Source organism: Rhincodon typus, chromosome 8 (genome assembly GCF_021869965.1).
Source record: "Rhincodon typus isolate 14 chromosome 8, sRhiTyp1.1, whole genome shotgun sequence".
Lineage (NCBI taxonomy): Eukaryota > Metazoa > Chordata > Chondrichthyes > Orectolobiformes > Rhincodontidae > Rhincodon > Rhincodon typus.
In genome coordinates this window covers 78,367,789-78,384,174 of record NC_063339.1, presented here as the reverse complement: position 1 = coordinate 78,384,174, position 16,386 = coordinate 78,367,789, and the positions used below count along the sequence as shown (strand labels likewise).

Here is a 16,386-nt window from a genome sequence, read left to right as displayed (position 1 = left end):
CCCCAAACCCCTCAACTGGGTCACCTACTCAATCATTCATGTAACTTCATTCACTTCCCCAGGCCTACCCAACATTCAACCCAACTTGCTATGCATTACCCCCTCCATTATTAAGAATGTAGCAGACAATCATTTTAGAAAATCAAACCAAAGTTGACATGGTGTTCAATGAACAAGTTCTTTGAAGATGTAACAACACCACCAGATGCAACAACACCAGAAATAAGAACAGGAGTAGACTGTGGCATCTGAGCCTGTGCCACAACTCCAGTTTCCCATTCTCTCCCTAAATCCACAAAGCCATATCTGTTTGACCTTAAATATGTTCACTAATGGAACCAGAGATTCCAAATTGCACTCTGGCTGAAGTCATTTCTCCTCATCTTGGCTTCCTAAGCTGTGACTTTGCCCTGAGTTTAGAATTCCCTGACCAGCAGCAATAGTTTCTCGGCATTTGTCCCATTAAATCCCATCAGAATTTTATATATTTCTAAGTGATTCTTCCAGAGAATATAGGCCCAGTTTATTCACCCTCTCATCACATGTTCCCTGTGTATGAATGTGTATGCCATTTATATCAAGCATAAGCAAAAATCACATTTTGAGCACATTCTGTGCAAACCAAAGGAATATGCTTTGAACTTTGCAACTTTTTTGAATAACTGGAGAGTCTGAGGAGCTTATTGTTTCCTGTTGCTTTTTCCATGGCAACACCTTGACCAATCTTGATTGCTTGTTTGACACCTCATCCACAATCTTCAACATTTTCGCCTTTACCACTGATGCACAGGAGCACCAGTATGTACTGACATTCGAGTAACCATAAGCTAATCGGATTAACATCGTTGTCGGGAACATTTTAGACTCTATAAGAAAAGTCAATAGAGCATTTAGAAACTCTTAATATAATCAAGCAGCGTCAGTGTGGCTTCATGAACAAGGTACCATACCTGACCAATTTAAACCAGTTCTGAGAGAAGGTAACAGGCAGAATAGATAAAGGGAAACCAGAGGATGTAATAGGTTTGGAAATCCAAAAGACATTTGATAAGGGGCTGCATATAAAGCTGCTTAATGAGATAAATGCCCATGATATTAGGGATAGTGTATTAATGTGGATAGTGTTAGCTAACTAACAGAGGCCAGAGAGTTGAGATGAAGGGGCATCTTCAGGATGGAAACTTGTAATGAGTGGTCTAACCAGTGCCTTGTATAGTTTTGGCAAGACTTCCCTATTTTATATTCTATTCCATTTCAATTAAAGGCCAACTTTCCATTTGCCTTCCCTATTACCTTCAAAGGCCTGGTAGATTGGGCCTGTACTCACTGGCGTCTAGGAGAATGAGAGAATACCTTATAAAAACATACCAGATTTTTAGGGCTTGACATGGTAAATGTGACAATGTTGTTTCCCCAGTGGAAGTGTCTAGGACTAGAGAGCATAGTCTCAGTGTAAGGAGTTGCCAATTAAGGCAGATAAAGAGGAACTCCTTTTCACAAACTGTAGTGATTCTATGGAATTGTTTACCAAAGAGGGCTATTGAGGCTGGGTCAGTAAATATGTTGAAGATAGATTTTTAATCAGTAAAGGGAATCAAGGGTTATGGGGAAAAGGCAGGAAAGTGAAGTTGAAGATTGAGATCAGCCATAATATTAATGAAAGGCAGGGCAGATTCGATGGGCTGAATGACCTACTTCAGCTTCCACATCTTATGGTCTTGTGCTGCCATCTGCAAGGTGCCCCACAGCAACATACCAAAGCTCCTCGAACAGCACCTTCCAAACCAATAACCTCAACTGCCTAAAAGGACAATTTGTAGATACGTGGGAATGTTGCCATTTGCAAGCTCCGCTCCAAGCCCCACGCAATCCTGACTCAGAACCAAAATCACCTTACCTTCACTGTTGTTAGGCCAAAATTCCTTCCTTCCTAACAGCCTGCACTCTTAAGGATTGCAACAGTTGGAAAAAATAACTCACCACTAACCTCTCCAGAGCAATTCGGGATGGACGTTAAATGCAGGACCAGCTGACAATGCTCATGTCAGTGAATTACTTAAAAAGAAACCAAAGCTGACTTACTAACAAATGGCACCCTTTTCTCAGCAGTATAAATTGTTGTGACCATTTGAAACTGGCATTTTTTGCATTTGTCCTGGTGAGCGCAAAGGTTAGATGCTTCAGCAGGGTGTCTCTATTTTCAGCGAGATTCAAGTTCGGTACTACTGAGCAGATGTTAAGTGAAGATCACAAGTCGTATCAATATATCGACCTTGTGGCAAAACTTAGCGACCGAGAGTGAAATGTGAGTCCTGGAAATGTTTTAAAAGTACATCTTAGATTAGATATCTCATTGGTAGAAAAGTGAGAGGTAGGAACCATTGTGGTAGTACCAGTGTGCATAATTCTGCGGAGGTGCTAATGTATTGCCTGAGAGAAGAGTGTAATGGTGTAAGCCTGTTATGTAAACTCACACCTACTAAAGGCCAAGACCAGTCATTTATGTGTAGAATACATTAGATTTCCACCACCAACAGTCTATTTGGCCCCAATGATTCATTCTGTCATTCATGAATCATCTTCCATCTCTCATCTATTCCGATCAGCTCCTGTTTCTCTTTCTCTATTTAAAATTTTCCTTTACAACAGCAATTAAAAGTGACTCTCCTTAGAACTATTCAGTGGTTTACTGAGTAGATGACAGTTGGAGATCTGCACACTGGTAACTGGGCATGAAATTCTGTAGTGCATTGACCGGAGAAAGGATGGTGCTGGGGACTGATGTAATTTTTGCTGCTGTTCAATTTTCGACTTTCTTCTCTACTTCGGCAGGAAATGCTGCTGTCCTGTGACTTCAGCAAGTTTCATACCCTGAAACCCAAGATGCTAGAGTCCGTGGATGAAATGTTGGCCAACCACATCGCTGAGCTGATGAACCTGATCCGACAAGAAGAAGCAAGCAAGCCGGCACAGGCTGTGACCGGTGGCGCATTTGATGGCAACCTAAACGGGCCCTTTAACGAAGGGTATGGTGAAGGCGCTGGAGCAGGCATAGATGACAGTGAGTGGATTGTAGCAAGGGAGAAGTCAAAGTATGATGAAATTTTCTACATGCTCTCTCCAATTAATGGCAAAATCAGTGGCAACAATGCAAAGAAAGAAATGGTGAAGTCTAAATTGCCAAACACTGTGTTGGGGAAGATCTGGAAACTGGCTGACTACGATCGTGATGGAATGCTGGACGATGAGGAATTCGCTCTGGCCTGTCACCTGATTAAGATAAAGCTGGAAGGATATGATTTGCCTGGGGAATTGCCAGGGCACCTCATTCCTCCATCCCAGCGAAAGAACTGAATCGATTTAGCATTTTGAATTAGAGACAAATTGAATGGATGGCAGAAGAGACCATTCATTAATTCTGGGGAAGGATGGTAAAGCCTGTAGATTTGGGTATACAAGATCTATTTTCTATACAATATAAACCACTTAACCGTATTTGCTAAATCACGTGCTGGTGCGTAATAACTGAAAGGTATAAAATATTAATGAGTTTCCCTACAGTTTGATACTTTAGACTTCTAAAATCTCCCCAGAGCGTGACACAGTGCTGTTGCAGCAAACGTCTGACTAATATGTCTGAGTAACTCTACATAAACTCCTCGTTTCTGCACTGTCCTGACTGGATAGGAATTGCAGAGACCTTCCCACTCCTATTCCTCATGTCTGCCCCTGTAGTCCACCATCAGCCTGTTTTCTGGGTACCTGAGCAGTCTGGCACGTGAGAGCTTTCCGCTTCTAAAGCAGGCTGTGAATGCTCTGATGGTAACTGTATGCTACCCTGTCAATTCATTGTTTGTCAAAGCCTTCACTCCTTGTGTAAAGCATGTCTTGAGCTGGCTGATGACTACAGATAGGGAAAATTCATTCAGTGGAAACCGGCATGTGTCGTTTCACTGCTTCAAGCCAGTCCCTTAGGCTTGAACTTTTATAGGTATGTGATCACTGCAGTTATGGGTGAGACCATTAGCAAGTGCTAAACTTGTAGGGCTGTGAAGAGATGAAGATGGCACCAGCACAATGAGCAGAAGGATTTATTTATTAATTTATCATTTAAAATTTTCTATTTTAAAAAAAGTTCTGGTGACCAACTTTTTTTTTTAATCTCCTGACCTCCAATATTTTGCTTGACAGAGACACGTTTAAAAATTAGGGACAGGAAAGCTTCACATGTAGTTGGTCATTGAGGCATTGCCTCAATTAGCCAGTAGCAGAAGTACAAAGAGAGGGAGGGTAAGCCTCGAATCCTGGGGTATGCGCTGCAGTGTGACATTGTGAACTGTGGAATGGAAAGTTAACTCCACGGGACTGAATTCTCGTGAACTGAATCGGAAATAAACGTTCCGTTAAAATGCCCCCAGATCATGGTGGGTTCATTTCAGAGTCTTGAGCACAACAAAATGGGCAGACTATACGTCGTCTTGCATTGTCATAAGTCACAAAAGTAGATGCGCTGCTTGCACATTTAAAGCCTTCTCTTGCTTCCCCCTTGGCAGTGCATTGTGATGACCTGCTTTGGTGATTAATCTTGTTTTGTAAATGATGCCCTGCAGCACAAGCTCCTCGTAGCAGCAATGTAGTTATTCATCACCCTAAACAACAGCCACAACCTACATTTATCATGTGATTTCAAAGTGGAAATCCTTCCAGACTTCACAGAAGAGGTGTAGGCACAATATCTCGCTCTATGGTGAAGTTGCCAGTGGAGTTATGGAAGGATATGTCTGCTTCTCAACTGCGTCCCTGCACTTTTAAAACCGAGGTGATGTTATCAGGGCAAGAAGAGAGGCTGATAATTGTGCAGTAGTATCTGTTGCTGTGGGTTTACTGAAAATTTGTTTGATCTGAGAGGTTACCCATGCACTCATTCTTCTCTCAGTTATGTGGCTACTGTCCACGAGCAGTGGGAGGAACTTTGAATAGGAATACAGTCAGGTTAAATCATTATTAGAGTTGTTCATTGGAATGAAGGGAAAGAGCCCTTTGGGAGACGTTAGGCATTTGTGAAACTGCACTGTTTGAAACATCAAGAGACACAATCAGGCCTCAATTGGCATTGAAAAAAACTTAGTCCAAACAATGAAAAGTTACACTGAAGTGTTGGCATAGTTGACATTTTCTAAAAGTTAAGGTCAGAAAAATTACCCTGTGTGCAGAATGTGTGCATGCCTGTCCTTTTAGCATTCTTCCTGACTCTGCATCATTTTGCACATATAAATAACATGCACAATTGAAGAAGTGTAACTTTCTTGATCTTCTGTAATTTCTTAACAGGGTGAAGTTCTGAAAATCGTAATCTGAGAGCTGATGAGATGATATTGGTTAATACTGCAAATCACTTTACAGCCGGACCTTTTAGGAAAGGTTCCATTTTTAAACTCGGCCACTTCAGTGCAGTAGAGGGACAAACCTGATTTTAGGTCAGTTTCATTCAGTGCTGATGCCTCAAGTATAGACTTTTGCAGATAAGCCTTGTTTTATCTTGCCCTGTTTATGAAGTGCTGATAATGAAGCATATGTCTATTTACTCAGCCCGTTGAGGTAGTTTCAGGGAAATACTGAATGTGACAGCTGAATTTGGGGCTGTCTTGAAAGCTTCAGTATGAGAAATGATGGAAGGTGCCAATTCAAACTTTTCTGGCACCATTGCTGCGAAGTATTGCAATGAGCCTTTATTGAGGAGTGACAATATCATAACAGAAGAGATCCCAGGTGCTTAATGATAGTGACTGGTCCTGGATAAGTTGCAGACAGTAGCTTCAGCCATTTGTAATTGACCTCACACAACAGTGGTGAACAATACACTGTCCATTTACCCAGTAATAGTTGTAACTCCCAAATTCGTTGTTAGTGCGGAGAGCCATACAGCATGGAAACAGACCCCTTGGTCCAAGCTGACCATGTTCCCAAACTAAACCAGTCCCAACCGTCTGCGTTTAGCCCATATCCTTCCAACCTTTCCTACTCATGAACTTATCCAAATGTTGTAACTGTACTTGCATCCACCAATTCCTCTGGAAATTCATTCCACACACAAACCACTATCTGTGTAAAAAAAAAAAAAAAAAAGTTGCCGCTCTTGATTTTTTAAAATCTTTCTCCTTAAGAATATGCCCCCTAGTTTTGAACACCGCTTCCCTAGGGAAAAGACCCTTGCCATTCACCTTGATATGTACCTCACATGATTTTATAAACCTCAATAAGGTCACCCCTCATTCTCCTACGCTCCAGTGGAAAAAGTCCCAGTCTTTCCAATGTATTTTTATATCTATAACCTTCCATTCCCGGCAACATCCTAGTAAATCTTTTCTGAACCCTCTGCAGTTAAATAAAAACCTTCCTATAACAGGTGACCAGAACTGCACACAGTACTTCAGTAGAGGCCTCACCAACGTCTTGTACAACCTCAGTAAGACATCCCAGCTCCTTTGCTCGAAGGTCTGAGCAATGAAGACAAGCGTGCTAAACAGCTTCTTAACCACCTTGTCGACCTATGATGCAAATTTCAAAGAATTATGCACCTGAGCCCCTAGGTGTCTCTGTTCTATAACATTACTCAGGGCCCTACCATTAATTGTATAAGCCCTGTCCTAGCTTGTTTTACCAAAATGCAGCAATTCACATTTATCCAAATTAGACTCCACCTGCCACCCTTCAGCCCATTGACCCTTGCATCTCAAGCTTTATTGACAGGTATTTTTGGTAATTCCTATCTGATAAATCTGAAGATTTTAAACTTATGTATGTTTGCTCAATAATGACAATTTTTGGTTTTGAAGTGAGTTTGTGAATTTTTAAGTCTGATCCACTGCATACACTCTTGACATTAGCCCACTGTGTTACAGCAGCGTGTTGCACTCCTTTCGGGTGGCTTGGAACAAACCCCACTGCTTCTCGTAAATCTCAAAAAAAAAAGTAACATCCCGTCTGTTTTTGCTGTCCTGTGTAATTCTGAATGTGACACTGGATTTCAAGTACGTATAGTTGTGTTATGCAGTTTGCCTATCATTCTAGGCTGTTTTCAAAAGGCAGGGTCTGACAGCTCAGAGCTCAAAGCTAAACAGTTTCTTAAACTTGGAACACCCATAGAACTTGCTTCTGAAGAACTGAATGAAGCAAGTGTCCCTGCCATCTAGAGGCTATATAACCATAGTAATGTTGTCTCCAGTTACTGACAGCCCTCAGTTAAGTGGAAATGTCTTTAATCTGCTCGCTGGCAGATTTGTCCTGGGAACAAGTAGTCTTTCAAATCACTGTGTACTTGTATATCAATGCAGATCCTCGGATGGTTGCCACTGAAGCTGCTTGATTAATTTTTGTTAGTAGGAATAGACGTCATGAATGCAAACCTTTTCATATAAAATAGATGCCGAAATTAATTGCGAGGGATAACTGGAGACTGCAATGAATTTACAGTTTAGCTCTCCCTTTTGACTGGAAGAAAAATCTTAACTGTAATGTAGTAAACGATGAATCCTGCCTGAGAATCCAGAGTGCTGGCACTTTAATAATTCCTGATGTTTCACTTGCCTGTGAAACGAGCAATAAGCCAGATGTTGACACTGCTCAAATCATTTTCGTTCCTGGCTGCAAGATGAGAGATTGTCCAAATTTAAGGGCAGAAGTGAACAATGTTACTTTGTTAAAAATGGGGCTTGCTATTTATGAAAATTTCTTATAAAAGTTAAATGCCTGAAATGCAAATAAAGGAGAAAAATTGACAATGCTTGGCAGGTCTGGCAGCATATGTAGAGAGAGAAGAATGGGGTTAACATTTCAGGTCGATGACCTTTCATCAGAACTGGGAAAAGCTAGAAATGTAATAGATTTTCAACAAGGGGTGGCATGGGAGGAAAAACGAACTAAGGAACTTCAGACTTGACTATTGCTCATACGAATGAAAGGCACAATTTTGAGATTGTCCCAATGAGTGCAAAATGTAGAGCTTTGACAAAAATAAGACTCTTTTTTTGTTTCAGCTGTACACGAGTTCTGTATGACCAAACAACTATTTGAACATCAGGCTCTTGTTCCTCACAATTAAAGGTTTGGATCTGCAACCTTTCACCAAAACTGGACCAAAAGGTCACAGACCTGAAACACTGACTCTGTGTCCTGCTCCACAGATGCTGGCCACTTTGTTTTTTTTTTTTTGTTTTACATGTTGATCTGGAAATTATTCCCCCAGTGAATGGAATGTCTCCATTCTACAAAGAAGCTGGCATCTTGGCACTGCAGCTCTCTTTTAAACCCACATTGCTCAGATGTTTGTAATATTCCATACAAAGCAATGAACCAGAACCTGTTATAGTGTGCAAGTTAGAGAGGTTGGTGGTGTGGGGGCTGTATGAATGCTAGTTGTGAGTTTTGAAGTGAAGAATGAGCCTGCTGGTGGGTGGCTCATTGAATTTTTCACTGTTACTGTCCTTGGACAGCAACCAAATCTGCCATTTAACTGAAAATTGAACAAAGCCCTTTTTAACTGTCTGCTGGTCTCAACTGAAAAGTAGACTACCAAAAATCAAAAATAACTTTATGGCAGTTGTGGTTGACATGAGGCTGGACCTCATTGACTCTGGCATTGATTTAATATTTATCAACAGTCTATTGTCAAAATGTCAGTCACAAAATGAAAGAGGGATAAGCTGTTGAAGATAATGGGAACAATAAACAAAACATATACATATTTGTAAAACAAAAATATTGAGATCCTATGAAGAGCAAAAGTAAACAGTTTACAGCCATCTTGGCAATCTTATCTCAAGCATGCGTGCAGTGTCCTATGTGGAAAGTTTTCCCTTAGGAGGTACTTTTTTTTCACTACTATAACTTGCATTGCCAAATTATCCCTTTTCTTGCATAGAGAAAATAATGTTTTAATATTAGCATGTAATTTGGGAAATCCTATAACTAGGGGCAGAGTTTCAGGACAAGGACTTCTCCATTTTAGAATAGAGATGAGGAGGGATTTATTCAGATGGTTGTTAGTTTTTGGAAATCTGTACTGTAGAGAGCAGTGGAAACTGGGTCATTGAAAACAATGAAAGTCTCTCAAAATGCAGATGTTGGAGGTCCAAGAAACGAAACCACAGTACAGCTAAATCTCTTGGACAACGAAATAATATTTATATCAGCCTTTCCTCCTGTTAGGTGGATTCATGATCCTCCTACAGAATCCATCTGACTTGTATGTCACCTGAATTCAGTTATTTAAACTTTTACTATTGCTAATGGAGATGTCAGTTATTTCATCCATTGGCACATCTCTAAATTTCCCCTCTTGGTTGATTATGAGGGAAAAGAATTGTACTTTTTGTAGGATGAAAATTAAAGGATTGGGTTAGTAACAGTTATAATGTTATTTTCATAGTGCAACGAGCATTGAAGCTAAACCCTCCAGTTCGAAATTTGATAAGAACATTGTTATTGTGACAGTTACATTGAACACGGCTAATGATAAAACTCCTTTGTACCCAAGTTAAGATCTGTTAGAACTCGTCTTGCTGTTGTATTTGAAATTTAATTGTACCTGCCTACAGGGTTTTCAGTAACGCAGCATGACATCCTCCTGAATCATCATCTAGTCTGTGTTGCCCTCTTTGTTTTGTCAAGTTAGCTGTGCTACTCTGCTTGCTGCTCAGCTATATGTCTCTGCTTTATTGGGACGGTTGTTTGCCAGGCTTCCAGTTTGAGGTGTTGGTGAACTAACCTTTGGATGCTGTTAATTCGAGTAAGTTTCCCTACTCAAAGGAGCTTGAAGGCTTCAAAATATTGAACTATTTTATCACTGATCCTTGGCACTGTGATCCAGTTCTTGATGTGGGGACAGTGTACTTTCATTCAATGGCACTCCAACGTCTGAGGGACACAGCATTGGTTAAGGAGGTTGAATTTCACTCACCTTGCCCTGGCCACTGACACCATCCCCACCATCACATGCCAGGGGTCCCTCTTCAATCTGAGACCTTGGATGGATGGCATACCCACAGCAGCCACTAGCATTCCAGTTAGTGTTGAAGAGCTTTTGCTGGGTGGGACATGCAAGCGCAGGGCCCTTGATCCAAAGGTGGAGACTGGTAAAGTAGCTGAGTGACTCGGTACAGGACTGCTGTTTCCGAAAAGAGCTGATGTGGGGTTTAAGACCCTGCAGCCAACAGCTGAGACTCTGCCATCTCCACAAGTTTCCACTCAGTCCTGTCACAAGGATCTGTCACTATCAGCTTTAAAACTACATTTTTCTGTTTGTTTTCCATTTATGTTTTTTTTAATATAGATGGCAGTGTGTGAAAAAGTCGTGGTTGTGTTGAGACTAATTGTCCACATGTCAAACTATAGCCTTACATATTGTACCTATATCTCACTTAATGTTAATACCTTAAAGAAATTGACTCATTTCATTTTCCTCCCATCTATTTTAATTGCACTTTTGAAACCTTATCAAAAATGCAATGAGCAGAAACTTGGTGGATTGCAGAGCTGCCAAATTTTACTTCCCACTGCTTGGGCTCTGTGCCACTCTCACAGCTACACATGATCCTTCAGGAGAACTTTCAGCAAAACTTGAATGATGAGGCCATATTGATGAGCACTGCATTGCTCTGCTCACAACAGGCAGACTCTACCCGAGTATGATACACCAGATATCTCCACCTTGCTCAGCAGTATGGGTGAAATGCTGTAGGTTAATGTGCATCTTGCTTTTGGGGAATTACAGTGAATTGAAACCATTCCAGGTGTATTGTACAGGGTTATGTTGTGTATGTGCAACACAGATGGGTTGATCTTGCCCCTCTTACCTAAGACACTTCCTTGCAGCTTCTTACAGAACAGCATCGGGAGAAGATGCAGCCAAAAGAGAGAGATTAATCACATCTCATTAGCCTATGGTGGAAAGCTGAACAGATTCATTACATAGGGGACGGGGATGACAGTGATAAATACACTAATGTTGAATTATTAGTACGTAAACTTACAAAATGAAGTACTGCTAAAGAAGTTTTTTCCAAGAAGTTTTTCCAAAGTGCCTTACTCAGAATGTAAGAGACATGCCAATATATTTTTTGTTTGTGACAGACCAGTGGATTTTATTGCAAATGAGTAATTTTCATCCACTGCCGATCCTGCTTTGCCCCTGTGGCTTTCTTTCTGGGGCTGTTAACTTGTCAATATGTTTTGTATTGTATTGTACATTTTTGGACAAAACTGCAGCTTGGCACATTGAGGTGAGAATATACTGTTCAAAAGTATTCCTTAGGATTGTTTCTGATGGAAGAATCATAAACTTAACTGGATTATCTGAGATGTGCCCAAGTATTAGGCTGCCCTGGATAGCTTATGAATGTAACTTCAAAGTGATACTGGAAATATATTTAAAAACCTGCTTCTGCTTTATATACAGCTCTTCATAAACTGTAAACCTGGACTGAGACTTTAAACATGGCTTATCTATTTTTTATCTTTCAATTATTCCTATATTTGAGAAGACAGAATGACTTCATAGTTTTAAAATTGTTAGATTTGCAACTTCAATGTAAAATTACATTAGAAAATTCTCTATGAATAAAATAAAATTTTAATTTCTAACTTAATGTGACGTTGTTTGAATTGTTGTGATTACATTCTTGTGTCATCTCCATGCATGCATAATCTTCAAGTCAGCATGTGAATGATCAGAGAAAATGGACACTGTGTGAACAGCGATTAAGCATCTTGCTGTCTGGTTTTGTAATGCACCTAGCTGCATGTCAATAGGAAAATGCAGCTTGTTTATATTCTGCTTGGCATCTCCATCGTATCAAGTAACACCACTTCAAGCTCGTTAATCATATGGTCAAAATGCAGCCAACATGTTTTGGCTGTTTTGAGTTTAGCTAATCACAAGTTTGATTGATTCGCTTTGTCCACAGGAGTGTTGCCCTTCTAAACATAGTTGAGATTTTCCCCAGTTAAGTTCTACAGACCTTGCAAATCTAAATCAAACCAGGAAGTGTTTCCTGAGGTCCGGTGATCATATTGGTTAATTTGTCTCATTACATTGACCAAACTCTGATATTCGGTCTTATGCAGCCTCGAGAATAATGCTTATCTGTGGGTTGAGAATTTGTGTTTGGATTAAATGAAGATTTTGCTGAGAAGCTCTCCATTTTTAGTATGCTCAGTCAGAGGCACCGAGATTATGGAAAATGATGCGATAATCATCAGGTCAGACATGCTTACTGTATTTCTTAAATTGTGCAGCTTCATGTACAACCTTTCCCAGTTGTGGCAATGCAAACCAGAGACAAAAATGAAGAAAAACGCCTGTGGACGATTGTGAGGGAAAAAAAATCAGGGAGTCCAGAACAGCATAGGAGAAAATAATTCTATACAGAATATCTTCATCCCAAATATATCCTGATAACTTTCTGAGGAAGTGTACCAAATTAATGGAAAGAATATCTTTGTGTTCACACAACATCTTTCAAGATCTCAGGATGCTCCTTTCCCCCCCCTCAAAATGCTTTGTAGTGAATGAAGAGCTTCTGAAGTGCAGTAACTGCCACGAAGTAGAAATAGGGGAACCAGTTTACTAAGTGTGATCTGTTAGAGAGGTAGTAATTGGAGAATGTGAGAAAACAAGCAAAGCAAAACAGTAAATGCTTCAATAAGCATTGGAGGAGGAAAAGAATAAGTACAGTAAGCATTCATTCTTCCGAGCATGAGACCGGTGGTTTAATAATGAGAAACAAGGAAATGGAAAGATTTTTAAAATCTGTTTTCATACTAGAAGACACAAGAAGTACCCCAAGCATATTTAAGATTGAGACAAAAAGGAGAGAGGAATTTAATGCAAGCACTGTCATTAGAAAACAATGTAAGGGACTCGAGCATGACAACTTGTCTAGACCTGATGGTCTACACCCGAGGTTCATAAGAAAATGCAAGTACAGATAGCGAATGCATTAGGGTAATCTACCAATATTCCTTAGATTTTTTTTTCCAGTATCTAATAGATTTGAAAATTGCAAAATTGACTCAACTCCTCAAGAAAGGAGGGAGAGATGGAATATCTGTCATTGTGACTATCCATTGTTAAATAGCTTTTAGAATATTACAATACAATCAGCAGAGTGAGCAGCGTGATGATTTTATTTGGAAATCTAAGGTACGGGAAAAAATGCAAGTTTGAACTGCTTTGTTGAGAACGAACTGGTTTTATTTTGTTATAGCTCGAAGCAAAAGTGGAACAGTGTGGTGTTCTTTTGCTGGCACTGGATTTGATACTTTGTACTGGCACGAGATGTCTTGCAGGGATTTGCCGGGGTGGGGGGGGGGGGGGGTGCAGGTGGGTAACGGTGGTGGAAAAAGGGTTTGAATTGGTTTGAAGTTGTTGTTTTGGCAATGAAGAGAGAAAACAGTTCAGACACATACCTGTAAAAAGCCTGCAGCAAGTGAAACACTGTCTCTCTTTAAATGGAAAAGAAATAACACTTAAAGATTTTCCAAAGGAAAACTTCTAAATCAAGCTAAGATCTCGGTGCAATTGACCGGTTATTAAATTGAGAAAGACATGATATCGCCAAAAATCAACAAAGAGAACTGAGAGAAAAGTTACTTAATACCACCCACTTTGGCTTAGATTTTGATCCATAGACATGTTTTGCCTATATTTTCCACCCACAAGGTTCCTCAAAAGACTATGCGTTGACCACCTGTCTGTCCTCTGAATGAATTTGTGTATGTTTGGATTTTTAAAGGATGTATAGTTTAAATTTGCATTAGTAATTCATAACCTGTTTTTGTCAAATGTGAGAGACCAAGTTTATTATGATTGTTTTTGATTTGATGTTCATTGATGGAACCTGGTGTGATTTTCCTTTATCTTCGTGCTCACAGCCAGGCATTAACTGTCCAAGAGACTAAACTGGTCATATTTCACACTTGACTCGGAATAGAGAGGCTTGACTTCCAGCACACTAATCCCATTCGGGTTGTGATAACGTGGTTTACTGAAAGTGTATAATTTTAGTCTAACCATGTGGAGCTGGAGGAGCACAACAGGCCAGGTAGCATCAGAGGAACAGGAAAGCTGAAGTTTTGGGTCGGGACCCTTCTTCAGAAATGGGGGAGGGGTAGGGGGCACTGTAATAAATAGAAAGAGGAGGAGTAGGGCTGGGGAAGGTAGGTGGAGTGGCGATAGGTGAGTGCAGGTAGGCAGTGGTGGGGATTGGTCAGTGAGGTGGGAGGAGCAGATAGGTGGGAAAGAAGACTGACAGGTCAATGAAGGGGGGGTGCGGGTGTTGTTCATGGAATGAGGTCGAGGATGGGGAGATTTTGAAGCTAGTAAAGTCCACATTGAGACCTGTAGGCTGTAGGTTCCCAGGGCAGAATATGAGGTGCTGTTCCTCCAGCCATCGGTTGGCATCGTTGTGAAACTGGAGGAGGCCCAGGATGGACATGTCATCCAGGGAATGGGAATGGGAGTGGGAGGGGGAGTTGAAGTGGTTCGCGACTGGAAGGTGTTGTCGTTTGTCGCAAACCGAGCGCAGATGCTCTATAAAGCAGTCTCCAAGCCTCCGCATGGTCTCACCGATGTAGAGGAGGCCACATCGACGGATGTGCAGGTGAACCTCTGTCTGATGTGGAAGGTTTTCTTGGGGCCTGGGATGGAGGTGAGGGGGGAGGTATAGGGGCAGGTGTAGCACTTCCTGCGGTTGCAGGGATAGGTGCCGGGGGTGGTGGGGCGAGTGGGGAATGTGGAACGAACAAGGGAGTCGCGGAGAGAGTGCTCCCTCTGGAAGGCAGATAGGGGTGGGGAGGGAAATTCCCAGAAACTGGAGGAGCAGCACCTCATGTTCCCCCTTGGGAGCCTACAGACCAATGGTCTCAATGTGGACCTTACTAGCTTCAAAAACTCCCTACCCCCGACCTCATCCCATGACCAACCCTCTCTCTCATCCCCGTCTCCTCGGCCTGTCCGTCTTCTCTCCCACCTATCCGCTCCTCCCACCTCACTGACCAATCCCCACCACTGCCTACCTGCACTCACCTATTGCCACCCTACCTCCCTGCCCTAGCCCCGCCCCTCCTCTTTCTATTTATTTCAGAGCCCCCTACCCCTCCCCCATTTCTGAAGAAGGATCCTGACCCAAAACGTCAGCTTTCCTGTTCCTCTGATGCTACCTGGTCTGCTGTGTTCCTCCACCTCCACACTGTTATCTCTGACTCCAGCATCGGCAGTTCTTACTATCTCTAATTTTGGTTTGTCACTTAAGGAAAAATATCTTTTTGTTGAAAACAGCTCCGAGAAGGTTCGTTAGGTTAATTCCTGGGATGAAGGGGTTGCTTATTGAAGAAAGGTTGAGAACATTGGGTGTATACTTACTGGAGTTTAGAAGATAAGAGTTTCTGAGGGGGCTTGATAAGGTGGAAGCTGAGGAGATTTTTTTATTTATGGGAGAAATATCGAAATTTTAGGACTGAAAAGTTTAAAAATAAGATTTCTGCATTTAAGATAAGGAGGAATTTCATCCCTCTGTGTAAAATTTGGAATTCTCTACCACAGGGATCAATATAGATTGGGTCATTGAGTTAATTCAATGCTAAGTGAAATGGATTTTTGATTAACAGGAAATCGAGGGTTATGGATGGTCAAACAGGAACGTAGATTTGAGGCTGCAATTGGATTAGCCACGATGTTATCGAATGGCAGAACTGGGTTGAATGACTGAATGGCTTACTCCTGTTTCTTGTGTTCTTGCTCCTTAGCCAAGTTTTAGTCACTTAAGCTATTGACCAGGACGGCAGCAAAACCCTCCCATCCATGTCTTTAAAACCACACCTCGGGATATTATACACCCACCTAATGAGCAGACTGTTTAATTGCTCATCTGAGAAGGGTGCATCAGAGTCTGCTGCTAAGAAGCGGACTTGATTCCATGCTGTTCTGATCAGAGAATCCTACCAGGATATAACATCCACGACAGATTGAAATGACACTGCCAAAACAATTTCACATACTCACTTTGCACTTTACATTCCATTTAAGACTCTGTTGGTGTATGCTGGATTTAGACCCAAAGTGTAGTGTGTACATCTATTATATGCTACCTGCCTTTTTCACTTATCACATGTACTTTCAATCACTTTCCCAGTTTGGTGGCTGATAACTTGCCAAATCATCTGTTAGTCACCAAAATTCTGTCATCTTTTAAAGGAAAACTGTGCAAAGATTATGATAAAATCAACCTTTGCCTTCTCTAGGTATAATCTGAGCACTTTTACTCGTCAGATGAAGCTATTCTCAGCCTTATCTATAGATAAGGAATTTTACAAGTTCTCGTGATTCCA

At 41.2% G+C, this 16,386-nt stretch overlaps 1 protein-coding gene across 1 annotated transcript in view; it reads left to right on the top strand.

Annotated features, from left to right (window-relative positions):
• The window catches only part of LOC109914529 (EH domain-containing protein 3-like), a 67,275-nt gene extending 55,630 nt beyond the window's left edge, over positions 1 to 11,645 (top strand). Inside the window, exon 6 of the mRNA XM_048599711.1 lies at positions 2,833 to 11,645. Coding sequence (XP_048455668.1) covers positions 2,833 to 3,354 — 522 coding nt within the window. The 3' untranslated portion in view covers positions 3,355 to 11,645. The remainder of the gene's footprint in view (positions 1 to 2,832) is intronic.
• The last annotated feature ends 4,741 nt before the right edge of the window (positions 11,646 to 16,386 follow it).